Here is a 25,550-nt window from a genome sequence, read left to right as displayed (position 1 = left end):
GAAGCCCGGCCGGCTATGGATGCGAATATCATCACTGACGTGTCCCCACCGTCCTCCCCAGCCCACTGCTGAAGAAGCTCTCCAAGGCTGCAGTGACTTTCTCCTCCCCCTCAGCATGCTGTCCCTGTGATGAGGGAGCAGAAGGCTCGCTGAGGACAAAGCAGAAGCTGGTACCCTACGCTCCCCCCCCACCCCGCCATGTGGTACGTGTGACATTCCTCAGGCACCCCTGGCTGCCCTAAAGGAAAAACAAATGGTTAACTGATAGAGATTACAGTCTTGCAGGACAGGAGTCTCCCTCAGTTTACCAATGTCCTAGTGATTTACAAGGAAGAAGCTTTCTTATCAATAGCCTAACTTCCAGAGACCCATAACTCAGTTCCTGAAGCCCTAACATCACCCTCCCCTCCATAAAATTAAGGAAGGCTGAGGCAGAAGGAAATGTAAATAACATGGAATTTCTTCTAAACCTAAAGCCCACTGACAAGGACGTGTGATAGGAGGAATGTAACATTCCTCCAGGAAACTCCCAACTGTCTTCCTATTAGTTCCTCATTAGAGGGGGGAAACAGCCTTGGCTTGACAATAACCAGGCCTCCAGTATCCTGAGAGTCTTTAGCATATGACAGTCCTTTTGGACACCCCCTTTTTCCTCACCTCCCCAACTCCTAAGTATATAATCAGCCACCCCTCACAACCCTGGGGCAGCAGCTCTTTCTGCCCATGGGTTCTGCTCCCGAGCTTTAACAAATCACCATTCCGCACCAAAGACACCTCAAGAATTCTTTCTTGGTCGTCGGCTCCGGACGTCACCCCACTGAACCTCACCTATATTCCAAAATTGCATCATTTGCACACTCAGATGGCAGAAGCCCCAGGAGGGGTCATGGAGACAAAGCACTATTGCTGTCTTTACCCACGAAATTCCCCTCTGCCCCACCCCCACCGGACGTTCTCCTTCCTTGGGGTTCATCCACTCCCTTCCTGCCACGACATGTCTGTTTCACATGGGCTTTGCCTGATTCCCATGACCATCAGCGGAACGTAGCTCAACACACATTTACAGCATCCCCACCCGCAGGGCGCACGGTGCCACTCGGCCGAGACTACATGCTACACCAGCTGGAAGTTCCCTGCCTTCCCCAGAATCACATTTACAACTTTTTTTTTTTTTAAGATTTTATTTATTTATTTGACAGAGAGACCAAGTGAGAGAGGGAACACAAGCAGGGGCAGAGGGAGAGGGAGAAGCAGGCTCCCCGCCGAGCAGGGATTGAGCCACCCAAGTGCCCCTACAACTTTTTTTTTTAATTAATAAAATCTTGAAACATAAAGCAGTTAAACACAAACTCTCTATCCCACATGCCTTGATGCAAGGATCGACGAGGCAAAAATCCCAGGTCAAAAGCATGTTATTCTGGACAAAAAGTTCCTAGGCCTATCTTAATGGTTTACACTGAAAGTCTGACACAGGGATCTCCACATTTAGAAAAACGAAGGGTTTTCCTATACTGAAGGACGGGACAATGAAGGACAGGACAAAAAGCTTTTGATTTGGGGCACCTGGGTGGCTCAGTCATAAAGTGTCTGCGTTTGGCTCAGGTCATGATCCCAGGGTCCTGGGATCCAGCCCCGCATCGGGCTCCCTGCTCAGCGGGAAGCCTGCTTCTCCCTCTCCCGCTCCCCGTGCTTGTGTTCCCTCTCTCGCTGTGTCTCTCTCTGTCAAATAAATAAAATCTTTAAAAAAAAAAAAAAGTTTTTGATTTAGAGATTCTTAAGTAAATTCAAAATACAGAGTACAGCAATGTCCACATTAAATACTTAACTCTGAAGAATTTCAGTATATTTCATTTTTCCCCTCTTCTTTCTACCCTGGGAACATCATCCTCAAGACTTTTGGCAGGTCTAGTCAAGGTCCACAATGAGCAAAATGAGCTGCCCCTCCACCTTGGTTTCACCCGCAAAGCGGAACAATACTGCATTGGAAAGAAAACTACAGAGGACAATTAAGGAACCACTGCCAAGCGCACTCAGCCGCTCAGGAGAAAGGTGTGGGTAGGAAACCAAAAACATACAGAACAGTCTGGAGGCCTCATACCTAGCTGGGCGAGGCGTGTGCCCCATGTTGCTATAGCACTAAAGTCCCTCTCAGGTCCCCCACCCTGCAGAGGCCTACAGAGGGGCACGGGGACCATTCCTGCCTCCAGCTGCACTCCGAGCTATCAAAGACCAAAAAGTCATACAAAGAAAAGGAGCCAGAAATGGCAGGCTGTACCACATCTGGCCACCAGGCTCCACGACCTTGGGCCAAAGCTCCAGACCACGTCCCACTCCTTGAGGTGACATCTGCAGCGCTCCCATAACTCATCTGGGCCCTGGTTTTGGACACAACAGGGGACTGCTGCTAACATAACCCCAGGGGCAGAAAGCGGCCAAACAAAATCCACAGAATGAATCAGCCTCCGCATCTTCAAAACCAGAACTCGAGGAGGGCAGAGAGGGTCAAAAAGAGACAAACCATCAGCCCAGCTCTAGTCCCTGGCTTGTCCAACTGCTGGAGAGGGTCAAGACAGTGATCCTCAGACCAACATGAGACTTCTCACTGGCGACCTATGCTCCCCAGGGCTCCACAAAAACAAACTGGAATCTAGAATCCGCTACCAATCAACCATCCAGGTAACTAAGGGCATTTTCAGAGATACAATACTTAGAAAATGTACCCCCTCCCACCAGAACCAGAGACTCTTGCTGAGAAAACTTCTGGAATAAGGAGACAGAGACACAGAGACCCGTAGACACACACACAGCAGATGGGAAGAGCGGATCACTCCATACAGTAATTTCCCCTAAAAGAAGCCCAGAGAACTCTCTAACCAAAGCGCTCTGGCGATGCAAGGTTAGAACAAGAAGTCAGAATTCCTTTGGTTTTAAATTCTCAGAGAAACATCCTGCCCTGTCCGAGGAGCTGTTGACCACAATACCACCCCCCACGTGGAGGGCTCATCTGCATCCTTCCGAACACTTCACAGACGGGCCAGGAGTGCTGCCCCAATTAGCAAGTAAAACAGAGAAGAAACAAGTGCTTCGAAGCTCAATTTAAATGTCCACGATCGGAAAGTCAAAAGGCCAGAAGCCGGAACTGAAATATGCTTGTATTACAACCAAGCCTGTAAGGTTGATGAAGGAGATCACTGCCAGGCTCACAGAGTGCTGGGAGTCCCTCAGGAAGCTCAGGCCCCCACCCTCCCAGCTCAGACCCAGACAGGCTGCACTGCAGCTGTGGACCAGGGACTCCATAGGGACCCCACAGCAGCCAGAGAGCCCCCCACAGCACTGTTCCCTGCTCCTCCTACAAAACAAACCCACAAAAAAATCCTGTATCATCAAATCAAGTTTTTGTTGTTTCTAAAAGGAAAAAGATTAATCCTCAGAAGCAGGTGGGAGAGGAGAACATGAAAATGGGTGGGAGAAAAAAGACTTCAGGAAGATACTAGAGAAAACAGATGTGTCATAACCAGAAGGAAAGAGGGTGACAGTCATCAAAGATGACTCCACGTGGCTCCTAAAGGCAGCACGACTCTATGAGAAGGCCCTGTGCCGAGCAGGCACCGTCCACCAGGCCTGGGCCCTGTTCTACCTCCCCCCTCTGACAAGCACACGCGCACGCATGTACGCTCCATTTGATCTTCCCCGAGCTTAAATTCTCTGTGCTGTGGCCACTTCACAAAACGGCTGGGAGGACCATGCACGATGCCCTGGTCTCCCAGTGGAGGACCCAGTGGCCAGAGTTACAGGGCAAGGTCCAAATGGAGGGTGTAAGTTAGAATTCTGGGTCTGGAGCACCAACTCCAACATCCCACCCCCAAAACCCCGATCCATCCGGGGGCAGCAGTCATGACAGACAAGTCACGAAAAGTATTTTTAAAAGACTAATGATTTACAGAGCAATGGGGTTAACATGCAGGCAACCACCATGAGCCCGATGCTCTGAAGACATTTTGTGATTTCATCTCCCTAAGGACCGTGAGAGAAGGGTGTCATCATCCCCATTTTATACGTACACAAACTAAGACTGGAGGAGGCTTATGCAGAGTTAAATAGCTAAGCACGCAGGTTAAAATTTGAAGATCAGGTAGGCCATTAAAGCCCAGGGACAGTTGGTACGCCACCTGCTTGACGTGAAAATGCAAGAGCATAAGGCAAATGCAAGTTCCGTGGTGGTGTTTGGGGTCACACCGGAGAAAGGCAGTGGGGCTGGGACAGGCGTCACCAGCTGGCCGAGGGGAGCTCAGCATCCCAGGCCATCGGGCCTGCTGTGATCGTCGGCTGGAAGCAGAGCAAAGAATTCTCCAAGACCTCAAGAGTGCTGGCAGGGACAAGTGCACAGATGCACTGTCGCCATAAATTGAATAGCTCTGACATATGACATTCTATCCTTCACTTTTCTGAACCCAACATTCCCTTTGATGGATGAGCGCATGGAGGCAGCTTCCTGCTGCGCTGGAGGACGGGTCTACAGTGGCTCTTTGCAGGTCTCAGACATGCCCAGCTTCCCAGAGGGGCATGGCCCCCCACCCAAGGTCTTGGGGAAAGGAGTTAATGTCAGCCTTATCCAGCCACCCTTGGAAAGCACCTCCCTCACTGCAGGACTCCCTCCCCCAGAGTTCTCACCCTGACTCAACATCAGAATCAGAATCTCTTGGGGAACTTCAAAAAAACTGCTGCTCAGAGCCCTCCCCAGAGACTCTGATGGACAGGACTGCAGAGGGGCCCTGGTCTCTAAGGCTCCCAGGTGATCTTCTGAGACCCTCAGAATCTGGCTGGTGTCTCTTCCCTTAAAGCTACAGAGGCTCAGAGCTCCCCTTACGCAGGTCCTGTGGATGAGGCACAGGAAATCCTCAGGGAGCGGAATCCGTGGGCTGAAAACCCTGCACAGACCGTGCCCAGAGCACCTGCATCACAGAGGCTCTGACTTCTGATTGGTGGCTGCTCACTTGAAAAGCCTCCAAGACCTCCTCCCCGACATCCACCCCTCTCATCCTACCCACCCCTGGCTAACAAAGGTACAAAGCATCCTGTTCTCCTCACAGGGGAGCAACTATGAGTGCCCATCATTGAATCTCCAAAGCCATCGATATTTCCCAAGTAAATGAATGAACGTGTATTATGATCCAACAGAACTGATAATAATTAGCTTGTACACTGTTTTGTTCTTTCTATATTGCTTATCAGGCCAAAAAAGGAGGAATTATTCTTTCAAAATAGCATTTCTCAAACCTCAATCACCTGCTTATTATCTTCGTGAATTTTTCCATATCCAAGTACCACCTGCACTTTTACTTCGTATTTTTATTTAAATCAAGAATTTTAATGGAAATACATGACTGCAAAAGGAAGCCTTTTTCTAGAAGACAACATAGGAAAATGTCTTCATGATCTTGCAGCAGGCGAAAAGAATTTAAACATGCAACAAAAAGCACTAAAGGAAAATACTGACGATTTGTCTGTATTAAATTTAAGAACATCTGTTATTCAAAAGATAGCATTACTAGAGTTCAAAGATAAGCCTGGAAGTGCGAGAAAATATTACTGTGCATACATCTGACAAAGGACTCACATCCACAGTATTTTTAAGAAAGGCAAACATACAAGGGTGGCTCAGTCAGTTAAGTGTCTGCCTTCCCCTCTGGTCATGATCCCAGGGTCCCGGGATCGAGTCCACATCGGGCTCCCTGCTCAGCAGGGAGCCTGCTTCTCCCTCCTCTGCCTGCCGCTCCCCCTGCTTGTGCACTCTCTCTCTCCCTCTCTCTCTCTGACAAATAAATAAATAAAATCTTAAAAAAAAAAAAAAAAGGCAAACATACAAAAAAAACCCTCCTATAAATCAATAAGAAAAACAATGGGCAAAAGATCTGAGCAAGCATTCATGAAAGAAGATATTCTGATGGTGCATGAGCATTAGTCATTTGTCTTCAGGAAAATGCCAATCAAGACCACAACAAAATGCCAGGACCCACACACCAGTATAAATACAATTAAAAAGACACATATCACATGTTGGCAAGGAGGCAAAGCAACAATACTGGTAGAGAACTGTTAACGGGACAACCGATCTGGAAAGCTCTCTAGGGGAATTTACTAAAGATATAAATTTGCAGGCCCTGTGACACAGCAACTCTACCAAGGTGCAGATACCCAACAGAAACTCACTCACACATACACCAAGAGACTTATATGCAAGAATGATCCTAGAAGCACAATTTGTGATAGCCGAAAACTGAAAACAACCCAAATGTCCATTAATATGAGAATGAATAAGTAAACTATGGTACAGCCATGCCACAGAATACTATAAATCCCTGAAAATACACGAATCATTAACTATACACAATAACATGGAGAGATCTCATAAACATACTATTAAGTGACTGCAATCAGACACAATGTATGATCCCATGAATATTAAGTTTAAAAACAGGCAAAAGTAATCTCTAATGGGGATTATCGTTGAGAGGGAACAAGGCTAGTGACTAACTGGGGTGAGAGGGAGGCCTCATGGTCTGGTCATCAATTTATGATCTAAATGTTAGTTAAAATAGTGCATTTACATTACATGTGAGTGGTGCATATGACAATCCAATGTGTTATGCTCTTAAGATTTCTAGACTTTTCTGTGTGTGTTATACTTTAATAATAATAGTAATAATAAAAAGACTTTGCTTTTCCTGACTACTACATCATACTAGTATCAACTAAGTCTATTTGTCCAATTCGGAAAGAGGAAAAGAGAATTATGCTGAGTGAAAAAACCCAGTCTCAAAAGTTATATACCATATGGTTTACTTCATCTAACATTCTTGAAAACACAAAATTATAGAGATGAAGAGCAGCCTAGCAGTTGCCAGGAATTAGGGACTGTGGGAGGGGGTATGTGGCTAGAAAGGGATGTTACAAGGAAGCCCCACAGTGAAGAGATAGCCCTGTATCTCTCTGTGATGGTATTCCCATGAAATGGCAGATGTGGTACAAGCATGCAGGACTAATGCACATACACACACACACACGGATAATGGGTGGAATCTGAATATGCTCCGTAAATTTTGCTATTATACCACAGTTATGCAAAATGTCAGCACCAGGGGAGGCAGAGTGAAGGGTGCACGGGACCCATTTGTTTGCAACTTCCTGTGGATCTCTAATTATTTCAAAATAAAAGTTTTTTTTTTTTTTTTTTAAGACCCCTTGAAAAAACTTTCTCACAACGTGTTCCAGGTTATTTAACATATCTCATAAAATCATCAGTTGTACAGAAGTATCACAGACTTTGGGGAATTCTTATTTAAGCTTTGGCAACATCTCCCAAACACATCCTAAAAACCTACAAAGACCCTAAAAAGAAAGATGCTCAACCATGCTTCAACCTAGTGCCAGATGTGCAAGAATATTCCCCACAGCTGAGTCAGATATTGACAGCTGGAGAAAAAAAAAAATGGAGATGACCAGAGGAGGGACAGAAAACCCTTCATCCCTCTTGCGTGCCTCCATTTTGAAGTCCAGGGTCTGCAGCAATGAGAAAATTGAAAATTGGACACTATCTCCAAAGCTCAGATCTAGCTTTCTGAGGTGGCCAGGTGTTCACCTCTCCTCCCCGACCCCCATCAGCTTTCCACAACTGTTTGGATCGGAAACTCTCAGAAAACAACAGGAAGGAGGGACGATTGTCACACGGAAGGACAGTGTGGGGCAAAGACAAGAACACTGACAACAGCATAGGAAGATAATTATACTTCCCCCATGTATCCCATCAGAAAAGAGGATCTAAGAACTGCAGCCAGGGAAGAAATCAGCACCTCGGGGAAGCAAAAATATGTAGAAGATAAAGAGCTGCTTGAAACTGAAAACTGTATTGAGCGTTTGCATGCCTACCAGGTCAACATCTGCAGATCTGAGAAAGGGCTGCAACTGCCCCCCAGTGGAGGAAATATGGCTGCATTTTGCCTCATTGAAAGAAGAGTAAAGAACAAATCACTGATATGCCATCTACGAAAGACAAAATTCCACAAAAAAAGAACATGAGATATATCACACGAAAGACTCCAAGCAATAATGTATCTTTAAAAGTGATTTCATGTAACAATGAGGAAAATATTTTTCCTAAAATTGTTCATCCTAATTATAGAAAAATTATTTAAAATAAGGCCAGGGACTCCTGGGGGGCTCAGTCATCCCTGGGGGGCTCAGTCAGTTAAGTATCTAACTCTTGATTTCAGCTTAGGGGTCATAGGATCTAGCCCCACGTCAGGCTCCACACTCAGCAGGGAGTCTGCTTGAGATTCTCCCCCTCTCCCTCTGCCCCTCCTCTCTCTCTCCCTCTCTCTAAAATAAATAAATAAATCTCTACAAGAGAAAAGGTCAAATATTAAAAAAACTACAAACCCAAAGGCAGAATTAAAACCTATGGAAAGATCCATTATTTTTAACCTGGGATCTTTGCCAATGAAGTAAAGAAAAATAAGTAAAAAGTATAAGAAATGGAAAGAAAAAAAACAAAATTGCCATTATTTAGCATATATTATGATTTTGTACCCAAACCCAAGTAAATATATAAATAATTGTTTTTAATAAGAGTTTAGCAATGTGGCTGGATATAAATCAGCATAGAAAAAAAATCAACTGTCTTCCTGTATACTGGCAATAAAGAGTTAGAAAACTGAAATTAAAAGCATCACAAAATAGCAAATATCTAAGAATAAATCTAGTAAAGATGGGCAAGATCCATTTATTGGGAGATATTTAAAAAGATTTAACAAGTGAGGAGATATACCATGTTCATGGATTAGAAGACTTAATGTTGTAAATATGCTAATTCTCCCCAAGTTGATTTATGGAATCTATGAAATGGTCATCAAAATTCCAAAAGTTTTCATTAAGGTATTTGATGAACCTGACTGGGTGGTGTAAATATATGTGTGTGCATGCACACTTTTAAAGAAGAACTAGGTCCTGCTCTATTGGATATCATGATGTGTTATAACGCTATAGTAGTTAAGAGAGTAAGGTATTTCGTGTATGGGTAGAAAAATGAATTAATGATAAAGAACAGCAAGACTGAAAACAAAGCCATACATATATGGACTCTGAATCCCCAAAAGACAAAGGTAGCACTGCAAAACAACAGGGAAACAAGGAAAAAATAAAATTGAATTCTAACTTCATATCATAAATAAACAAAATCCATTCCAGGTATTTGAAGACCTAACTGTGCAAAATAAAAAAGGAAAGAGAGCTTTAGAAGACAGTATAAAACATCTTTATGACTCTGGAGTAAGAAGGGATTTCTTAAACAAGTCGCAAATAGTAGCAACCAAAAAGAAAAAGAAAAAGATATATTTGGCTACATTATAATTAGGAACTTCTGTTCATTACGACCCCACAGAAATAAAAAGGAAAAAATAGAGAACATATTTGCTACCAACATTATAAAATCAAAATTCAAACTCAGAATGGATAAATCTATAAGGAAGAAAATAGAATGGAAATGTCACCAGAAAAGATACTCAAATGACAAATCTATGAGAAGATGCTGAACCTCATTAATAATTAGGAAACGCAAATGAAATCACAGTGAGTCACCACTGTACACCCGCCAGATTGGCAAAATACTAAAGTCTGATCATACAACAGTTATTCAGAACGCGAAGCCTGGAGCCTACATAATGCTGACAGGAAGTCAGAATGGCGTGCCCACCCCCTCCCCCACGGACAGAAACAATTGAGCATTTGTTCAACAGTGAAGCTAAACGCAGCCATTCCACATCTAAATGTATACATACTTGGAGAAACTTAAGCCCATGGGTGTTAGGATGTATGCAGGAGTTTGTCATGGCAGCGTTTTTCATAAAATACAGAAACTGGAAATAAGTCAAACATCCATCAGCACTGAAATGGATAAAAAAATATTGTTGTATAGTCCCATGATGGAATCCTACCCAGTGATGAAAATGAAGGAACTAAACAAATATAGAATGTTAATAGAAAATTATAAGACACGTATAACTGAATATACACAGCATAATTCCATTTATATAAATTTCAAAATCAGGCCAAACTAGCTTATTTAGAGATACAAACATAAATGGTAAAGCTATGAAGAAAATCTGTTAAAACTGGGGTAGAGTTCACCTCCAAAGTGGAAGGGATAAAGCTGTGATAGAGAAGATTGATAAGGCTCTACTTCTTGACTCCGGTGATGGTGACACAGGGATTGGCTTTATAAATATTTGCTAAAAAAACATATGTTATCATTATGTAATTTTCCTATGTCTGCTTTATTTCAAAACAACAGTAGGAAATATCCTACACGAAGCAGTAAGAGCGAAATATTACACAGAAAATCATATCAGTGATGTGCTAACAAATTTGTAAAGATTTCAGAATGCATATTGAAAGGACAAAAAAAAAAAAGAACAAATAGTAACAGCAATTTTTGTTGTTGTTGTTAGTGGGGGGTACTATAAAAGAGACCAAAAAAATCCTTATAAAACTTAAACTACTCTTACCATATGATCCAGTAATTGTGCTCCCTGGTATTTGCCCAAATGAGTTGAAAACATGGCCACACAAAAACCTGCCCATGAATATTTATAGCAGCTTTATTCATAATTGCCAAAAGTTGGAAGCAACCAAGATGTCCTTGCATGAATGAGTGGATAAACAAATGTATGCAGTACAGCCAGACAATGGAATATTATTCAGTGATAAAAAGAAATGAGCTGTCGAGCCACGAAAAGGCATGGAGGAAATTTAAGTGCATATGACTAAGCGAAAGAAATGAGAAAGCTAAATGCTATATGATTCCAACCACATGAGATTGTGGAAAAGGCAAAACTCTGAAGACAGTAAAAAGATCAGTGGTTACCAGAGGATCAGGGAAGGGAAACAGAAATAAGTAGGCAGAGCACTGGGGATTTCTAGGGCAGTGAAACCATTCTGGATGGTACTGTAATGGTAGCTGCGTGTCATTATATAAATTTGTCAAAACCCATAGAATGTACAACAAAAACCGTGAACTCTCCTGTAAACCATGGACTTCAGTTACGAAGAACATATCAAAATTCCCATCACTTGTAACAAAGGTATCACGGGAATGCAAGATGTTAATAATAAGGGAACCCAGAGGAGGAGCAGAGATACAGAGGAACTCTCTGTATTCTGCCTTCATTTTTTTCTAAATCAAAATCTAAAATGTCTCTAAAATAAATAAATAAATTAGCTGATAAATTAACAAAACGTAAGTACATAAACTGCAAAAGGAAAATGTATCAACAGAGTGACAATGTCTTCAAAATAAACCTTATCAAAATTAAAAGAATAGAAAATCTGATAGATCAATAACCATAAAAGAAAGTAGATCTATCAAAGAACTTCTTCAGTGGAAAATGCCTAGTTCCAATGAATTTACAGTCTTGTTCTTTCGAGCTTTCAAGGAATAGATCATTCTGCGTTCCTGCACGGTAACAGGCCTTAAAAAAATGAGTCAAGTGCCCAAATGAATGACCGATACAAAGCTCCCACAATGGAACCTACTGGTCGAGTCACTGTTGTAAGTGCTTTATTCAAGCTATCTTATTAAATACTTACCCAATCTTACGGATATGTCCAATTATTACCCCCATTTTGTATTTAAGAAAATTGAGGCACAAAGAGATTAAACAACACGCTCAAGACCACACATCTAGTCAACTGTGGACTGGGCTTTGAGCTCAGTACGGTTCCAGAGTTCTTAACAACCCTACAGTGCAATGTATAAACAGAGGGTCCTGTCCTTCACATTCAAGGAGCGCTCATAAAACAACACACACACAAGGAGAAGATGGGCAAAAGACTGTAAAAGTTGTCATAAACCTTTCGAGAGAGCAGTGATAACTCCATGCAATTCCTCCTCCAGGAAGCATGAACTCAAAGAGCAAGCGAGTGAAGACACAGACAGAAGGAGTGTAGAAATGTTCACAACCTGGGAAGAACTGTCAGTTACGACTCCATCATAAAATGGAAAACCACTTCACATCATGCCATAAGAGTATCTGATGACATAGGAACGTAACAGTAGCACTTTAAGTGAGAGTAGAAGGTTACAAAACAAGACTATTTCAGTTTTGTAGAAAGTGTGTGTGTCATCTACACACATACCTGTAATTTTGTTCCTGATGCATGTAAGTGCACACACGCACACACACACACACTAAGTGGGTCAATCCCCAAGCATGATACCTGGCTGAGGCCTCAAATCTCACCCAGCCCAGGCACGAGGGAGCTCCGGTTCACCAACATGCATCGCTTTGGGAAAACAATTCTACTTCCATGATGGTGGGAAATCACGTTCCTTTCCTACAGATCCAAGAGCATTTCCTGTGGAGGCGAGCCCTGCTGTTCTGGGTCATGAAGAAGCCACTTGAACATACATGAAATACCTGCTCTAGAGCCCAGAACACTAGTTGCAGCACAGGGCAGGTGCTCAATAAACAAGTTTGCCATTCTTGTTGAGTGCTACTCCAAGGCTGGGTGTATCCTGAGGACAATCAGGGGAGACCAAGCTCTTGAGTATTCATATCCTCCCAGAGGAGAAGAGCTGCCCATAGGAATCACTGGGATGTGAGACAGGAAGGGACTGGGACCCTGAGGAGGAGGCGTAGGAAAATGAAAGAGAGGTGATCAGGGCAGTCTTCCCGGAGGCAGCATTTGCAGAAAAGTGAAGTTCTCGGCAGGGGTTGACAAGCCTCAGCCCCTGGGATGGCCAGACCCAGGCCACCACCTGCGTCTATATGGCCCAAGAGGTAAGAATAGTTTTGTACTTTTATAATGGTTACATTTTAAATGGTTATTTAAGTAATGACATAATATCCTCAATTTTGCTTCTTGGCCAATAAACCATATTTTTACAATCTGATCCTTTAAAAATGCCTGCCAAGTCCTCTAACTGAGGCACAAAAAAACCCAGATGGCAAATAAAAGCCATCGCTAATGTTCACTGAGAGCTTGCTGTGGGCTGTGTGTGCTGTACCCTTCGGACACTATTGAAACTTCAAAATAATCCTCTAAAGGGATCTCTTCCCCACTCTTGCAGAGGAGGAAACTGAGTCACGGAGAACTGAGGAACCTGTCCAGAGTTGCACAGGCAGTCAGAGTAGAGCCTGATCCAAAGCTGTCCTCTCAATCACCAACTGAGATGCCTGTCCAGTTCCCTTTGGAGAAAACACGTAAGCCATGTGTTTCAGCACAGGACATGGTGTGAGAAAAGCCCGTCTGCCTCGGGGGAAAAGGAGGCAGGGGCCAGAAATGAGAAGCCAATAGAAACAAGCAAATTCTCTCAAGGCCTCAGCTCAGAACGGGCACCCCGGCACTCCACCTTACTCCAGCGGACGCAGCGAGACACGGGCCGGCCCAAAGTCAAGGGGCGCTCTCACCTTTTTTTTTTTTTTTTTAAGATTTTTTATTTATTTGACACAGAGAGAGAGGGGGAGAGCCGGAGAGAGCAAGCACAAGCAGGGGGAGCAGCAAGCAGGGGAGAAGCAGGCGTCCCGCTGAGCAAGGAGCCCGATGTGGGGCTCGATCCCAGGCGCTCTCACCTTTTATGAAGGGAACTGAAAAGTCACACGGCAAAGGGCTGGACCCAAGGAGAGGTGAAGAACTAGAGCAATAACTCAACCAGCTGTGCCAATTATTTTAGGACAATATCCAAGACGCATTTTGGACACTTGCCCGAGTGGACGCTGCTCCTCAGCCCATGTATGTGTTCTCTCCGAGAGTCGCATCTGAGGCAAACTCGCGATGTCATCCGCTCACATGAGGGGGGAGGGGTTAATATCTGTACCACCCACCACCTTGAAAATGAAGCGGGTCACATCTCCATCTGCCACCTTGCGCACAATATAGGTGAGGTCCGTTCCACCTGCTACCTTGCGCATGATGTAGGTGGCATCTCTTTAACCCACCACCTGACCCCTTCATTCTGCCACCTCTCCAGCAAGGCCCCCCAGGGAGACCTGAGCAGAGACAGAGAGGAGGCTGAGCACAGGGTCCTGAGAGTGCCCGGCTAGCTCTGTGAGGCCCCGTTCCACCCCACACCGTCCCCCAGGCGCCCCTGCCTGACCCCAGGCCAGCGTTCCTAACTGCTGTGTTCCCTGCCTCCACGACCACAGTCCTCTCTCCCTTCCATATTGCATATCACGGCCCCCCACAGCGTCTCTCCCTCCCGCGTCATGCCCGCTTCCTCAATCTTGTTCTAACAGAAGAGCAAGGTAAAGAAGTTTCATAGACCAGAGTCACTCGTCACGCACTCAATGAATCAGAGCCACAGTGACTGCTCGAGAGACCAGGGACCCCAACCCATCAGACAGAGCTCTGACACCAAGGCCAGGGGAGCGACTCTGCGTGGGCTAGCGTGTACGTGTAGTGCATGCGTGTGCGTGTGTGTGTAAAGAAATAGGCCCTGAAAACTCTTTTTGAAAATGCCTTCCCGGGCGCCTGGGTGGCTCAGTCGTTAAGCGTCTGCCTTCGGCTCAGGTCATGATCCCAGGGTCCTGGGATCGAGTCCCACATCGGGCTCCCTGCTTGGCGGGAGGCCTGCTTCTCCCTCTCCCACTCCCCCTGCTTGTGTTCCTGCTCTCGCTCGCTCTCTCTCTCTCTCTGTCAAATAAATAAATAAAATCTTTAAAAAAAAAAGAAAATGCCTTCCCAAATCTTAATAATTTCCAATTCTGGTAATGAATAACTAAAATAATTCGAACCAACCCTTGTGCTGAAGCTAAAAAAAAAGACCTAGACAAAATATTTTTTAAATGTTTAAAGCACTTAAAAATTAACAAGATAGTAAGGGACTCGGAGGCCCAAGTAGGATGGGAGCAAGAGCCCAGAGAGCGGAGGCCAGCACTGGGAGCTGCCTTGCCCTGGGGCATCTGAGATCCTGAAGGAACAGCTGGTGTCCAGATCAGCTGCTGGGACAAGGGAACAGAAGTCATGCCCAAGGCCCACCCCAGGTGGGAGTCTTATTACCACCCATCTCGCTGAGACCCCAAAGGTCACCAGGGCTCATCAGGGTGAATAAGCACAGCCCCGCATCACACGTGTCCTCAACAACCCCTCTTCCCCGCCCAAAACGCTGGGTCCTCCCGATGGCCATGGGTACCCTACAGAACTGCCGCGTTAAGATGGAATAGAATGCTCATTTGTGAAGTGATTGCAGAGGGTCCCTGCTGCTGAATTTCTGTTTTTATTTAAGGATGCACCGTTAGTCATACCTATGATGGCTTTGGTGGCGAGTTTCTGGTTAGAAACACAGCCCCCAACCACTGCCTAAGGGAACACGCCATTCCCTTTCTGACAATCGACGCTGTGACACGGTGTACGGGCTCATACGGCAGCTGACCACGGACCCTGCCTCCGTAAATGCAAATTTGTGAAATGCCGTGTTTATTTAAGCTGCTGTACTGCTGAACAGAAAGCCTAGAGCCAGAAAAGCTTGGGTTCAAATCCCTGTTTTGCCACTTAGAGGCTCCATAACCACAGGCAAACGGCACGTACTACCAAGTCTCGTCTTCCTTAGCCATACAATACGGATAACAGGGACGATGACACCACAGACAGGCATGGGGCGATACCAAACGGGAGGCCCAGGGCCCGGCCTTCAGCTATGGAGAGCTGAGGCACTTAGGAAACTATCAGCATTAGCCGAAGTGTGATCCCGGATACCCGAGCTTATGATAGACACAATAATTGTAATGCTGGTAGCCAGTCATAGTAAGAGCTATTGCAAATGGGCCAGAGTTGGCCCAGGAGTCTAGAAGTAATGGCTTCGACCATCCTAAGGTAAGTAACTAAAAGACTAGTATTTTTACAAGGGAGTAAGACCCCAAGACTAGCATCACGGGGCTTGTAAATAGAAGACTTGCTCTCTGACTCCGGAGGCCGCCGGGGTCTGGTTGGGAGATAAGAAATGCACACGCAATGTACATGGGCAGTTGGGAGGCCCCACAAGAAAGGAAATGAGATCGTTGTGGGGTTGGAGGCGGGGAAGCGGAAGGGGCCGGGAAGGCAACCCAGGGCTCCAGGAAGTTCAGAAATGACTTCAGTTGAGCCAATGGGGAAAAGGTGGCTGTGGATTACTGTGCACTGTGGGGGAGAGGGCAGCTCGGAAAGTTTGCACCCCCAAACGATAAAGGCAAAGGAGAGGCCGGAGAGGCCAGCGGCCGCCCCAGGCAGCCCCAGGGGGATCTGCAGCTGGTATCTGCTCCAGGGGCCTCCACCCTCCCTGGGCCGGTGAGGGAACCAGCAGGAGGTTCTCTGCAGAGCCTCACTCACCCTTGCTGACATCGCCACGGGCCACGGGAACGCTGTGATCATCGTTGGCAGCCTTCTCAGAGCTCTTAGTTCTCACGCCTTTTCTGTTGCTATTTTTACCTAAAAAGAAGGACAGAGAGGAATGCCTTTACTTCCACATATGCCAGAGCCCTCCCAGGATGGGGAGAGCTCCACCATCTTCTGCAAAGCAATGTCTGCCCCCTCTGTGTCCCCTGTCCCCGGTTGATGGCACCCTGGACTCTGAGGTGCTTGCTAGAGGTTATAGGAGATGCAGCTTGTGATTGTCAACACCCAGGGAAATAAACACTCCTTCAGAGAGGGAGATAAACCTAAGAGACTCTTCACTGTAGGAAACAAACTGAGGGTCGAGGAAGGGGACGTGGGCGGGGAGGGGGTAACTGGGTGATGGGCATTAAGGACGGCACATGATGTAATGAGCACTGGGTGTTATATGCAACTGATGAATTACTGAACTCTACCTCTGAAACTAGTAATACACAATATGTTAATTAATTGAAATGAAGTAAAATTAAAATAAATTTTAAGAAAGAAAGAAAGAAATACTCTTAACAAAGACAATGTATACTTGTCGGTCGTCACTACTCTAAGACTGCAAAAATACCTTGTGGTAGTACTTTGACCGCTCTGGGGCCCAGAGAGTGACACCACACCTAACTGATAACACGGAGCTGGAACTCCAGACTTCTGACCCCAGAGCTAGCGTTTCCCACCATGCTGGGCTCCTCCTTCCAATTCTCTCCAAAGGCCCTGGCTGGGTACCTGGGGGTGGGAGTGGCGGGTGATGCTCCCACCAATAGGAGAGATCCTTACCAGGGCCTAGGAAGGCTACCTGCTCATGCCCCTGGCCCCTTCAGCTTCCTCTCACACTGAGCTCCCTCTCTCTACTCCTGAAACACCAGCCTCTTTGCAGCCTTCAGCTCATGTGCTGTTCCCTCCTCCTGGAGCACCCTTCCATTCATCTCTATCTAATTGACTCCTGCTAATTTTGCAAATCTCGGCTCTGGCATCTCCTCTTTTGGCTTTCCTGAACTCCCCACCTAAATCAATGCCTCCTTTGGTGGGCTCTGATAGCACCTGTCTTAGGTCGAGTTGCCTTTAAGCAGAGCTTGATGTAGAGGTTCAGCTGGACATGATATATTGGGGGAGGGCTCTAAAGGGAAAGGGGAGGGAGCAGGATGGGGCAGAGGAAGGAGCTAAGTAAGGCTGTCCTCCCTCTCAGCCAGAGGCTGACTCAGCCTGATCCCACGGGGAGCTCTGCAGTGGGAACCACACACAGCATTGTCCCCACCTTGAGACCAGAAGCCACCTTTTCTACTGCGGGTTAGCCTCTGCCTACAGATGGACCAACTGGGGCATAAGAACCAGGCTTCCAGGGGCAATGCTCCGGGGAAAGGATCGGCTATGAGCCATCACAGTCAAGACCCCAGCGGCTGGGATAGGGGTGCACCTGCAGGAAAAGGGCCCCTATTGCAGGTGCACCCACCTGTGCTGAGCAGCCTCACTGCATGCACGTAACATAGGCCGGTCTGTTCGTGAGGGCAGGGACTGTGTCTGGTTTTGCTTACTGCTCTGTCTCTGGAGTCTGGTGCAGAATGAGCTGTGATGAATGAGTGAATGGACATACTAATGAGTCACTGAATGACAAACAGACAAAAATAAGAGGAGGGGCAGGAGAAGGATACTTAGCTTGGACTTTAAAAAGCAAGTCGAAATACCAAAAACATTTAGTGGACTGTGTGCCAATTAATGAATCATTTCAGTCTGTTCTACGGTCTTCCCCCCCCCCCCAAAAAAAAGATACTTATCAAGAAAACCTTTAATCTTCAAAAAATTCAAAGGCCATGTGGGGTCCAGCCAAGAGTAATGCTCTCTCCATCAACTGCTGGGGCGATGCCTGCTGGGAGTATCATTCAGTTTTCATGTCAGTGTCCCCCTCAGGTCCAGAAAGTCAAAACACCAGAATGTTCAGAAAGGCCAGAGGAAGAGAGCTGACCCAGAGGACCCAGGAGCACCTGGCATCAGCCTGGTGTCACCTCAGCATCGGTCCCACTTCTGTGGGTCAGAATGTCATGGCCGGTGACCTCCAAAGACGGCCCCTTCTGAAGGGGCCTGACTAGGGGTCTGCAAAGACCTTGATTGGTCAGAAAAACTGGTGCCATCACTTTTAAGAGTGTGGAGTCTGATTTGGCAGAAAGATAAGATGTTAAGGGGGAATAAAGTTTTACAAAACATGTAAGGAAAAAGCCAAAGTTCTGGAAAAGAATGTTCTCTCCCAGCCCTCCCCAGAAGTTGGCCATTGATCGCAAGCCTTCTGTCTCCCAGGGCAACCTCTCTGGGGCCTCTGTGACAACACAGGAAAAGAGTCAAAGAGCGTGGCCTGGTGACACCCTCAGCCTCACCCCCGTGTGCCGGATCCACGCCCGTGACGCACATGCCCCCACGCAGCTCTGGGCAGCCGACAAAGGCCCAGATGCAGATGCGGGGCAGATGTCAAAGCTCTGAGAGTCTGACTCCCCAGGGGACCGGCATGTGGGGAACAGAATCCCCCAAGGGGGTGGCAAAGGAGCAGAGACCACAGGCGGGGCCCTTCCACCTCCTCCAGGGGGCGCCCTTCCAGCTCATCGCTGGGGGTCCCAGCCACAGCACAGACCACGGGCGTGTCCTCGGGTGACCCACGTCACCTCCCGAGGAGCCACTCCCTCATCAACAAGACAAGCACCTGCTCCCGTGGAAGCTATGGGGAGGAAACAAACAATACATGTCAAGCACCTCGGGCCGTGTCGGGCCTGCAGCAGCCACCCAACAGAAGACAGAGGCTGTCCTTCCATCCCGGATTCGTCATCGAGCCCCCGAGCGGCACAAAGTGCCATCCCAGCTGCTGAAGAATCACGGCTCACCCGCGGGGCCTGATTCACAGTCTGCAAGGCGGCACCTTCACGGGGATGACGACACTGGACCTCGGCAAGTTCCCACTGAGGGCAGGAAGCTTGCAATGAACGTGACTTTACAGACAGGGACACGGGTACAGAGGGGGGAAAAGACCCACCCAAGGGTCGGCCACAGAGCCAGGAGGCGGCAGAGCGGAGAGCGGACTCCAGGGCGAGGCCCTGCCCAGGCCTGTCCTCTCTCTCGCCGCAAGAAAGGCAGCTCACGGTCGGCAGGGATGAAAGACGAGCGTGCCGTGCAAGAAGTGTGCGGAGAAAGAAATCAACAACTCCATCTGGGCCGCGTGACAAAACCGAATTCCTTAAAAGTAGCAAGCGAGGTGCCGACGCGGGCCACATGTTCTATTCTGGGCGATGGTGATAAACATCATGCTTCTGGGTTGACAGGAAACTATTTTTTCCCCTCTCTGTACAAGGAGCTTACAGTAGCAACCCCACCCCCCCCCAGAAACCAAAAAAATTCTTTGCTGCATATTTGCATTTTCCCCAGGAAATTCCAGCCCCACAGCATCTGCTCTCTCTCTCTCTCTCTCTCTCTCCTGAGGGAGTCAGCCCAGGGCCCTAGGCTCCCCTCCTGCCTCGTGCTAAGGAACCCGCAGGAGAGGAAAGGCCTCGCCCGAGGGGCGCTGCCCGGGAGTGCCGGGTCTCACAGGCCAGCAATCACCTCTTTCTAAAGCACTGCGACACAGGCAGGTCTGCAGAGAACCCTCTGGAGCGAGGGCCAGCAGGACTGCGTAGGTGTGGTTGGAAACACGTGCTCCGTGTGGCTGTTAGCAGGCCAAGGGCCCTGACGCAGGGAGGTATCCAGTTCTGAGAAAGGCAGGCTACCGGTGGAAACAGCAATTGGGGGAGCGGGTGGATCCTGAAAGGCAGGCTGAGTGGTTGAACGAGACGCTTGCCTCCGTTCATCGGTGACCTTGAAGGTCTGGGGTGGAGATGGGGGCACGAGGGCAGTGTTCTCAGTACTTTTTGACCAGGGCCAGGCCAAAATCAACCCATCAACCAATCAGTCTAAAGCTTTCCCCTCCCCGCCCGGCTGTGTCTTCCCTGGGAAGCTAGGTGGCCATCCACTGTTCTTCTGGGCCAGCCTTTTGTGTAGACTTGGGTCTCCCTCAGGGCCCCAGGGAGATGCTCTATGCAGCAGCGGACACCTTCCTGACTTGCAACCAAATAAAAAGCCCTTTGCTTTTCTAGAGCCAGCACAGTTAAGAGCAGCAGGTGCAGACGCAAGGGGTGCTGGGTAGGGCACGGCGCGCACTGGCCTGTCTCAGTCTGGCTTCCATCTGGAAAGAGCCCGAGATGCAGCCTTCCTTAGGTGCAGACGTGTATCTGGGAAGGGACTTCATGAAGTTCAAGTAAAGAAGTGGAAGGAGAAAGACCTGGAGAAGGAAACTCCAGTAACTCAGGCTGTGTGCAGAGCAGGACCCACGAGGACTCAGCCTGGCTGGGGACTCTTGGGAAGAGGGTAGAAGGTGCCCCCGAACCATGTCTCAGCGCGGGAGGCTGGAAGTTGACCCGTCATACCTCTGGAAGCATGGCTTTATCATCCTTGCCGTGTCATGGTGAGGAAGCCGAGGCTTGGAGAAGTCACCCATGCCCGTGAGCGGCAGAGCCAGATTCTGGTCCCAGCTCTCTCTGAACCCTGAACAAACTGCCAAACAACCACACATGGTTTGCGTGATCGAGCATTCCATAAAAATCTGGGACAGTGGAGTCTTAAATTAACACTCTGGAGGTGTTTTGTGCCCCTCCAACCATTCTATGATGCCTGGATGAGTAGCCAACTGGATGCCAGCCGGTTATGGACACCAGCCCTTCCCCCTGGCCAAGATACCCTAATTTCATGGGTCTCGTGACTGAAGAGTGGCAGCATGGTGGCAGGGACCTCAAAAGGCCACAGAGGGGGCGCCTGGGTGGCTCAGTCATTAAGCGTCTGCCTTCGGCTCAGGTCATGATCCCAGGGTCCTGGGATCGAGTCCCACATCGGGCTCCCTGCTCGGCAGGAAGCCTGCTTCTCCCTCTCCCACTCCCCCTGCTTGTGTTCCTGCTCTCGCTGTCTCTCTCTGTCAAATAAATAAATAAAATCTTTAAAAAAAAAAAAAAAGGCCACAGAGGGCAGAGCCATTGCTGGAGATGCCAAGCCTGAGTACTCAGGCTCCCTGGCCCCATTATGGATATTGAAAGAGAGCCTCACCTCCACACTCCCACCTCCAGGGGCCCTGGCTACCCTTGTCCCGCCACTGAAGGCACCATCTGCCATGAAATCTGACAGCCATGGACACCTGAGGCCCATGGAAAACATGATGGCCAGTTTTAAGAACCACAGCCTCCAGTCCAGCTTCCCCTAACACGGGAGTGTCTTCATGATCCATGCACAAATCCTGGCTTCTGGAACCATGGGCACAGGCTAGGGACTCACCAGCATGAGTAGCTGACTTTGGAAAACATCTTGGAAAGAGAGGTGGTGTCTTAGAAAGCTGCTTGCTGATGCACATCAAGCAACCCTTTTTTTTTAAGATCTTATTTATTTATTTGAAAGAGAGAGAGAGCATGTGCACGAGCAGGGAAAGGGGCAGAAGGAGAAGCCGACTCCCCGCTGAGCAGGGAGCCCGATGTGGGGCTCGATCCCAGGACCCCAGGATCATGACCTGAGCCAAAGATAGACACTTAACCGACTGAGCCACCCAGGCGCCCCTCAAGCAACCTTTTTTTATTAAATGTCCTTTCCCTCAGGATTCTGTAGGGAGTTTATCTGGACAAACACTTTGGATTTAACTCTTCAAGTGAGCGTATAATATCCTGATGTAAAGAGTTCTTGCTATTTGTTCACGTGTGATGATAGCACTGTGACTGCTTTTAAAATACATATGAAATCTTGACAAAAACATTCTCCTGATCCTCAGGCTCCAGCTTGGCCCAAGAGAAGACGTTTCCATCCAAAGGCCAAACACAGCAAGACACTCTGAAGAGTGACCAGGCAAAACTCAAAAGTGAGGCCCTTTCCAGCAACTGGCCTGCAGCACACAACAGAAGGGCTTTGTTTACGACCACATATGCTCAAATAACAAGTCTTTGGTTACTTCCCCCAGTGGCTGGGGCACAACACACTACAAAACGCAAACTCGCTCATTCTGGGCACAGACATCCAAACAAACGTGGCTCGCCGCCCACTCTGCAAATTCCACGGGCTCAGGACTATGCACCAGGCCTGAGGGTGTAATGCGGGCGTGCCCATACTCAAAACAGTGGCGCATTCTTGCCAGTCCTGGAAGAAAGCACCAAATAAACAAACAAGCAGGAACCCAAAAGTAACCCAAGGCCCAATGGGGGCAGGGGGCGGGGCGAAAAAAAAAGTCTTCAGATCACCTATTTAGAGTCTTGTTTATTAGCCTGTTTGTTTCTTACTACCACTTGGGAGGGAAAGGGTAAATGACTTATATTAACCATGGTTTACTCTCTGTTCCATTTTATTCTCTACCAAAAGCATGGCCACAAACCAAGCTCGTCAATTTGGAGATGACATACAAGGTAAGTACACCCCAAATCCACCCACATGCCAAAAATGTGCTCCCTATCTTATTCTTCATGCTGGGATAATGGAAAGCAGGGACCTGGGCCTCAGTCTCTGGGTCCCAAAGCAGTCCAACTGCAAAGACCTAGAAACTATTGAATTTGGCTGGCAACAGCTGAATAAATGGAAGTAGAAAGAAGCAGGCAGTCAGGTCTCTACAAGAAAGAACACTCTAGCAATCAGTACTGCTCATCCAATGAACATGGTGGGAGGAGCCCATCGGTGGAAGTGTGTGAGCAGAGACTGGGTAGCCCAGGGTTAGAATCCTAAAGTGAACAAGAATTTGCATGTAACGACCACGTGGTTTCCTCCAAGTTCTGAAATTCTGGGATTAACTGATGTTCACAATGAGGACCTCAGAAACTGTCCGATAGTGAGTCCCACACAACCTCAAAAAAAGAGGTCCTCAGGGGTGCCTGGATGGCTCAGTTGGTTAAGCATCTGCCTTCAGTTCAGGTCCTGGGATCGAGACCCACGTCAGGCTCCCTGCTCAGCAGGGAGCATGCTTCTCCCTCTCCCTCTGCCCCCCACTCGTGCTTGTTCTCTCTCTCTAGTGCTTGCTCTCTCGCAAATAAAAATAATAAATTAATAAATAAATAAATAAGAGGTCCTCAGTTCTGTATCCTGATGCTAAGAGTGATTCTAGGAATCTGTACATGTGATAAAACTGCAGAGAACACACACACACAAACACACACACACACAGACACACGTGCACCTAAAAACTGCTGGAATGTTTAGTATGTAATCTAGTTAATAGTACTGTACCAATGTCAATTTCCTGTTTTGAGACTGTATAGAGCAGCAATCCTCAACCCACTGGGGACATCTGCATCTGACAATATCTAGAGACATTTTTGGTTGCCACATCTAAGAGGAGGGTGCTACTGGAGGCCAGGGGGTTAAGACCAGGAAGGCTGCTAAACATCCTGCAATGCACAGGACAGCCCCTCCATCCCACCCCCACAGCATACACAATTGGCACAAAATGTCCATACTGCCAAGGTAGAGAAATCCTATAGTTCTAGAAAGCGTTATCATTGGGGTACACAGGACCTCACTGTACTATGTTTGCAATTGCCTCTGAGTCTATAATTGTTTCAAAATAAAAGAATTTAAAAATTCTTTAAAGATCCCACTCTGTTGAGCATATCAGAGCTCTACTTCTCCAGGAACCTGTCAGCCCCTCATGGAAAAATGCAATGGTCTCAATTAACCAAAGGATTCAGCTGCCCGAGCCACCTCCAGGAGAATGTCAACATGGGCCATCCACTGCACATTTCTGTGGTGGCATTAACGAAGAGCCACAGGTCAGGGATAAATTCACACTAAGATCAAGTCCCCAGTGTCCTAGGTTCCTTAAGCAAACCTTCCTCTGGGATTAAGACAAGACTCCTTCCAGAGTCTGCCACACAGAACATTTGCCTTCCATCTTCCCTTGAGCCTGACCTTGATGCAAGACAAGAGCTATCTGAAAAAGATGTTATAGTCTATAAAGACAAAGCAATTAATTGACCTTTAAATTAGTTATATACACATTTACCTTCTTATCCATCTCTAAATCCAACCCCTCACTCCCAGGTTAGTCCTGCAGAGCCTGCTGAGTAGCATGCATCATCCACCCTGTGCAGCCAGGTCCGGAAGCCCACACTACACACCCCACGCTGCTGTACAAGGTTCCTTCCTCCATCGGTGTCTCCCCACGACCTGATGACCAGCTGCACGTGAGACAGTCCGATGCAGGAATGAATTTTCTCAGCACAGTGTCACTGAATACAACTACCACTGACTCCCCTGATCGAGTCATTCTTAAACCAGTCTCCTCCGCTTAAGAGTCCAGGGTGGAACACACAAAAATAGACTCAAAATGGATGAAAGACCTAAATGTGAGACATGTGACCTAAATGTGAGACAGGAGTCCATCAAAATCCTAGAGGAGGGGCGCCTGGGTGGCTCAGTTGGTTAAGCGACTGCCTTCGGCTCAGGTCCTGATCCTGGAGTCTCGGGATCGAGTCCCGCATCGGGCTCCCTGCTCAGCGGGGAGTCTGCTTCTCCCTCTGACCCTCCCCCCTCTCATGCTCTCTCTATCTCATTCTCTCTCTCAAATAAATAAATAAAAATCTTAAAAAAAAAAAAAAAAAATCCTAGAGGAGAACACAGGCAGCAACCTCTTCGACCTCAGCCACAGCAATTTTTAAAGAATTTTTAAATTCTTCTTCCTAGAAACCACCAAAGGCAAGGGAAGCAAGGGCAAAAATGAACCACTGGGACTTCATCAAGATAAAAAGCTTTTGCACAGCAAAGGAAACAGTCAACAAAACCAAAAGACAACCGACAGAATGGGAGAAGATATTTGCAAACGACATATCAGATAAAGGGCTAGTATCCAAAATCTCTAAAGAACTTATCAAACTCAACACCCAAAGAACAAATAATCCAGTCAAGATATGGGCAGAAGACGGGTGCCTGGGTGGCTCAGTTGGTTAAGCAACTGCCTTCGGCTCAGGTCACTATCCTGGAGTCCCTGGATCGAGTCCCGCATCGTCCCGCATCGGCCTCCCTGCTCGGCAGGGAGTCTGCTTCTCCCTCTGACCCTCCCCCCTCTCATGTGCCCTCTCTCTCATTCTCTCACTCTCAAATAAATAAATAAAATCTTT

General features: G+C 47.3%; 1 protein-coding gene across 4 annotated transcripts in view; it reads right to left on the bottom strand.

Moving 5' to 3' along the window:
* The window catches only part of CPXM2 (carboxypeptidase X, M14 family member 2), a 139,472-nt gene that overhangs the window by 110,065 nt on the left and 3,857 nt on the right, over positions 1-25,550 (bottom strand). For all 4 annotated transcript variants that reach the window (XR_013449577.1, XM_078077015.1, XM_036067146.2 and 1 more), the window contains exon 2: positions 16,357-16,455. Coding sequence is in view for 3 of the 4 variants with exons in the window: in XM_078077015.1 (XP_077933141.1) it covers positions 16,357-16,455 (99 nt within the window). In the remaining variant the exon portion in view is untranslated. The remainder of the gene's footprint in view (positions 1-16,356; positions 16,456-25,550) is intronic.

This window comes from Halichoerus grypus, chromosome 7 (genome assembly GCF_964656455.1).
Source record: "Halichoerus grypus chromosome 7, mHalGry1.hap1.1, whole genome shotgun sequence".
NCBI lineage: Eukaryota > Metazoa > Chordata > Mammalia > Carnivora > Phocidae > Halichoerus > Halichoerus grypus.
The sequence above is the reverse complement of the archived record's forward strand: the minus strand, read 5'-3'. Positions and strand labels throughout refer to the sequence as shown.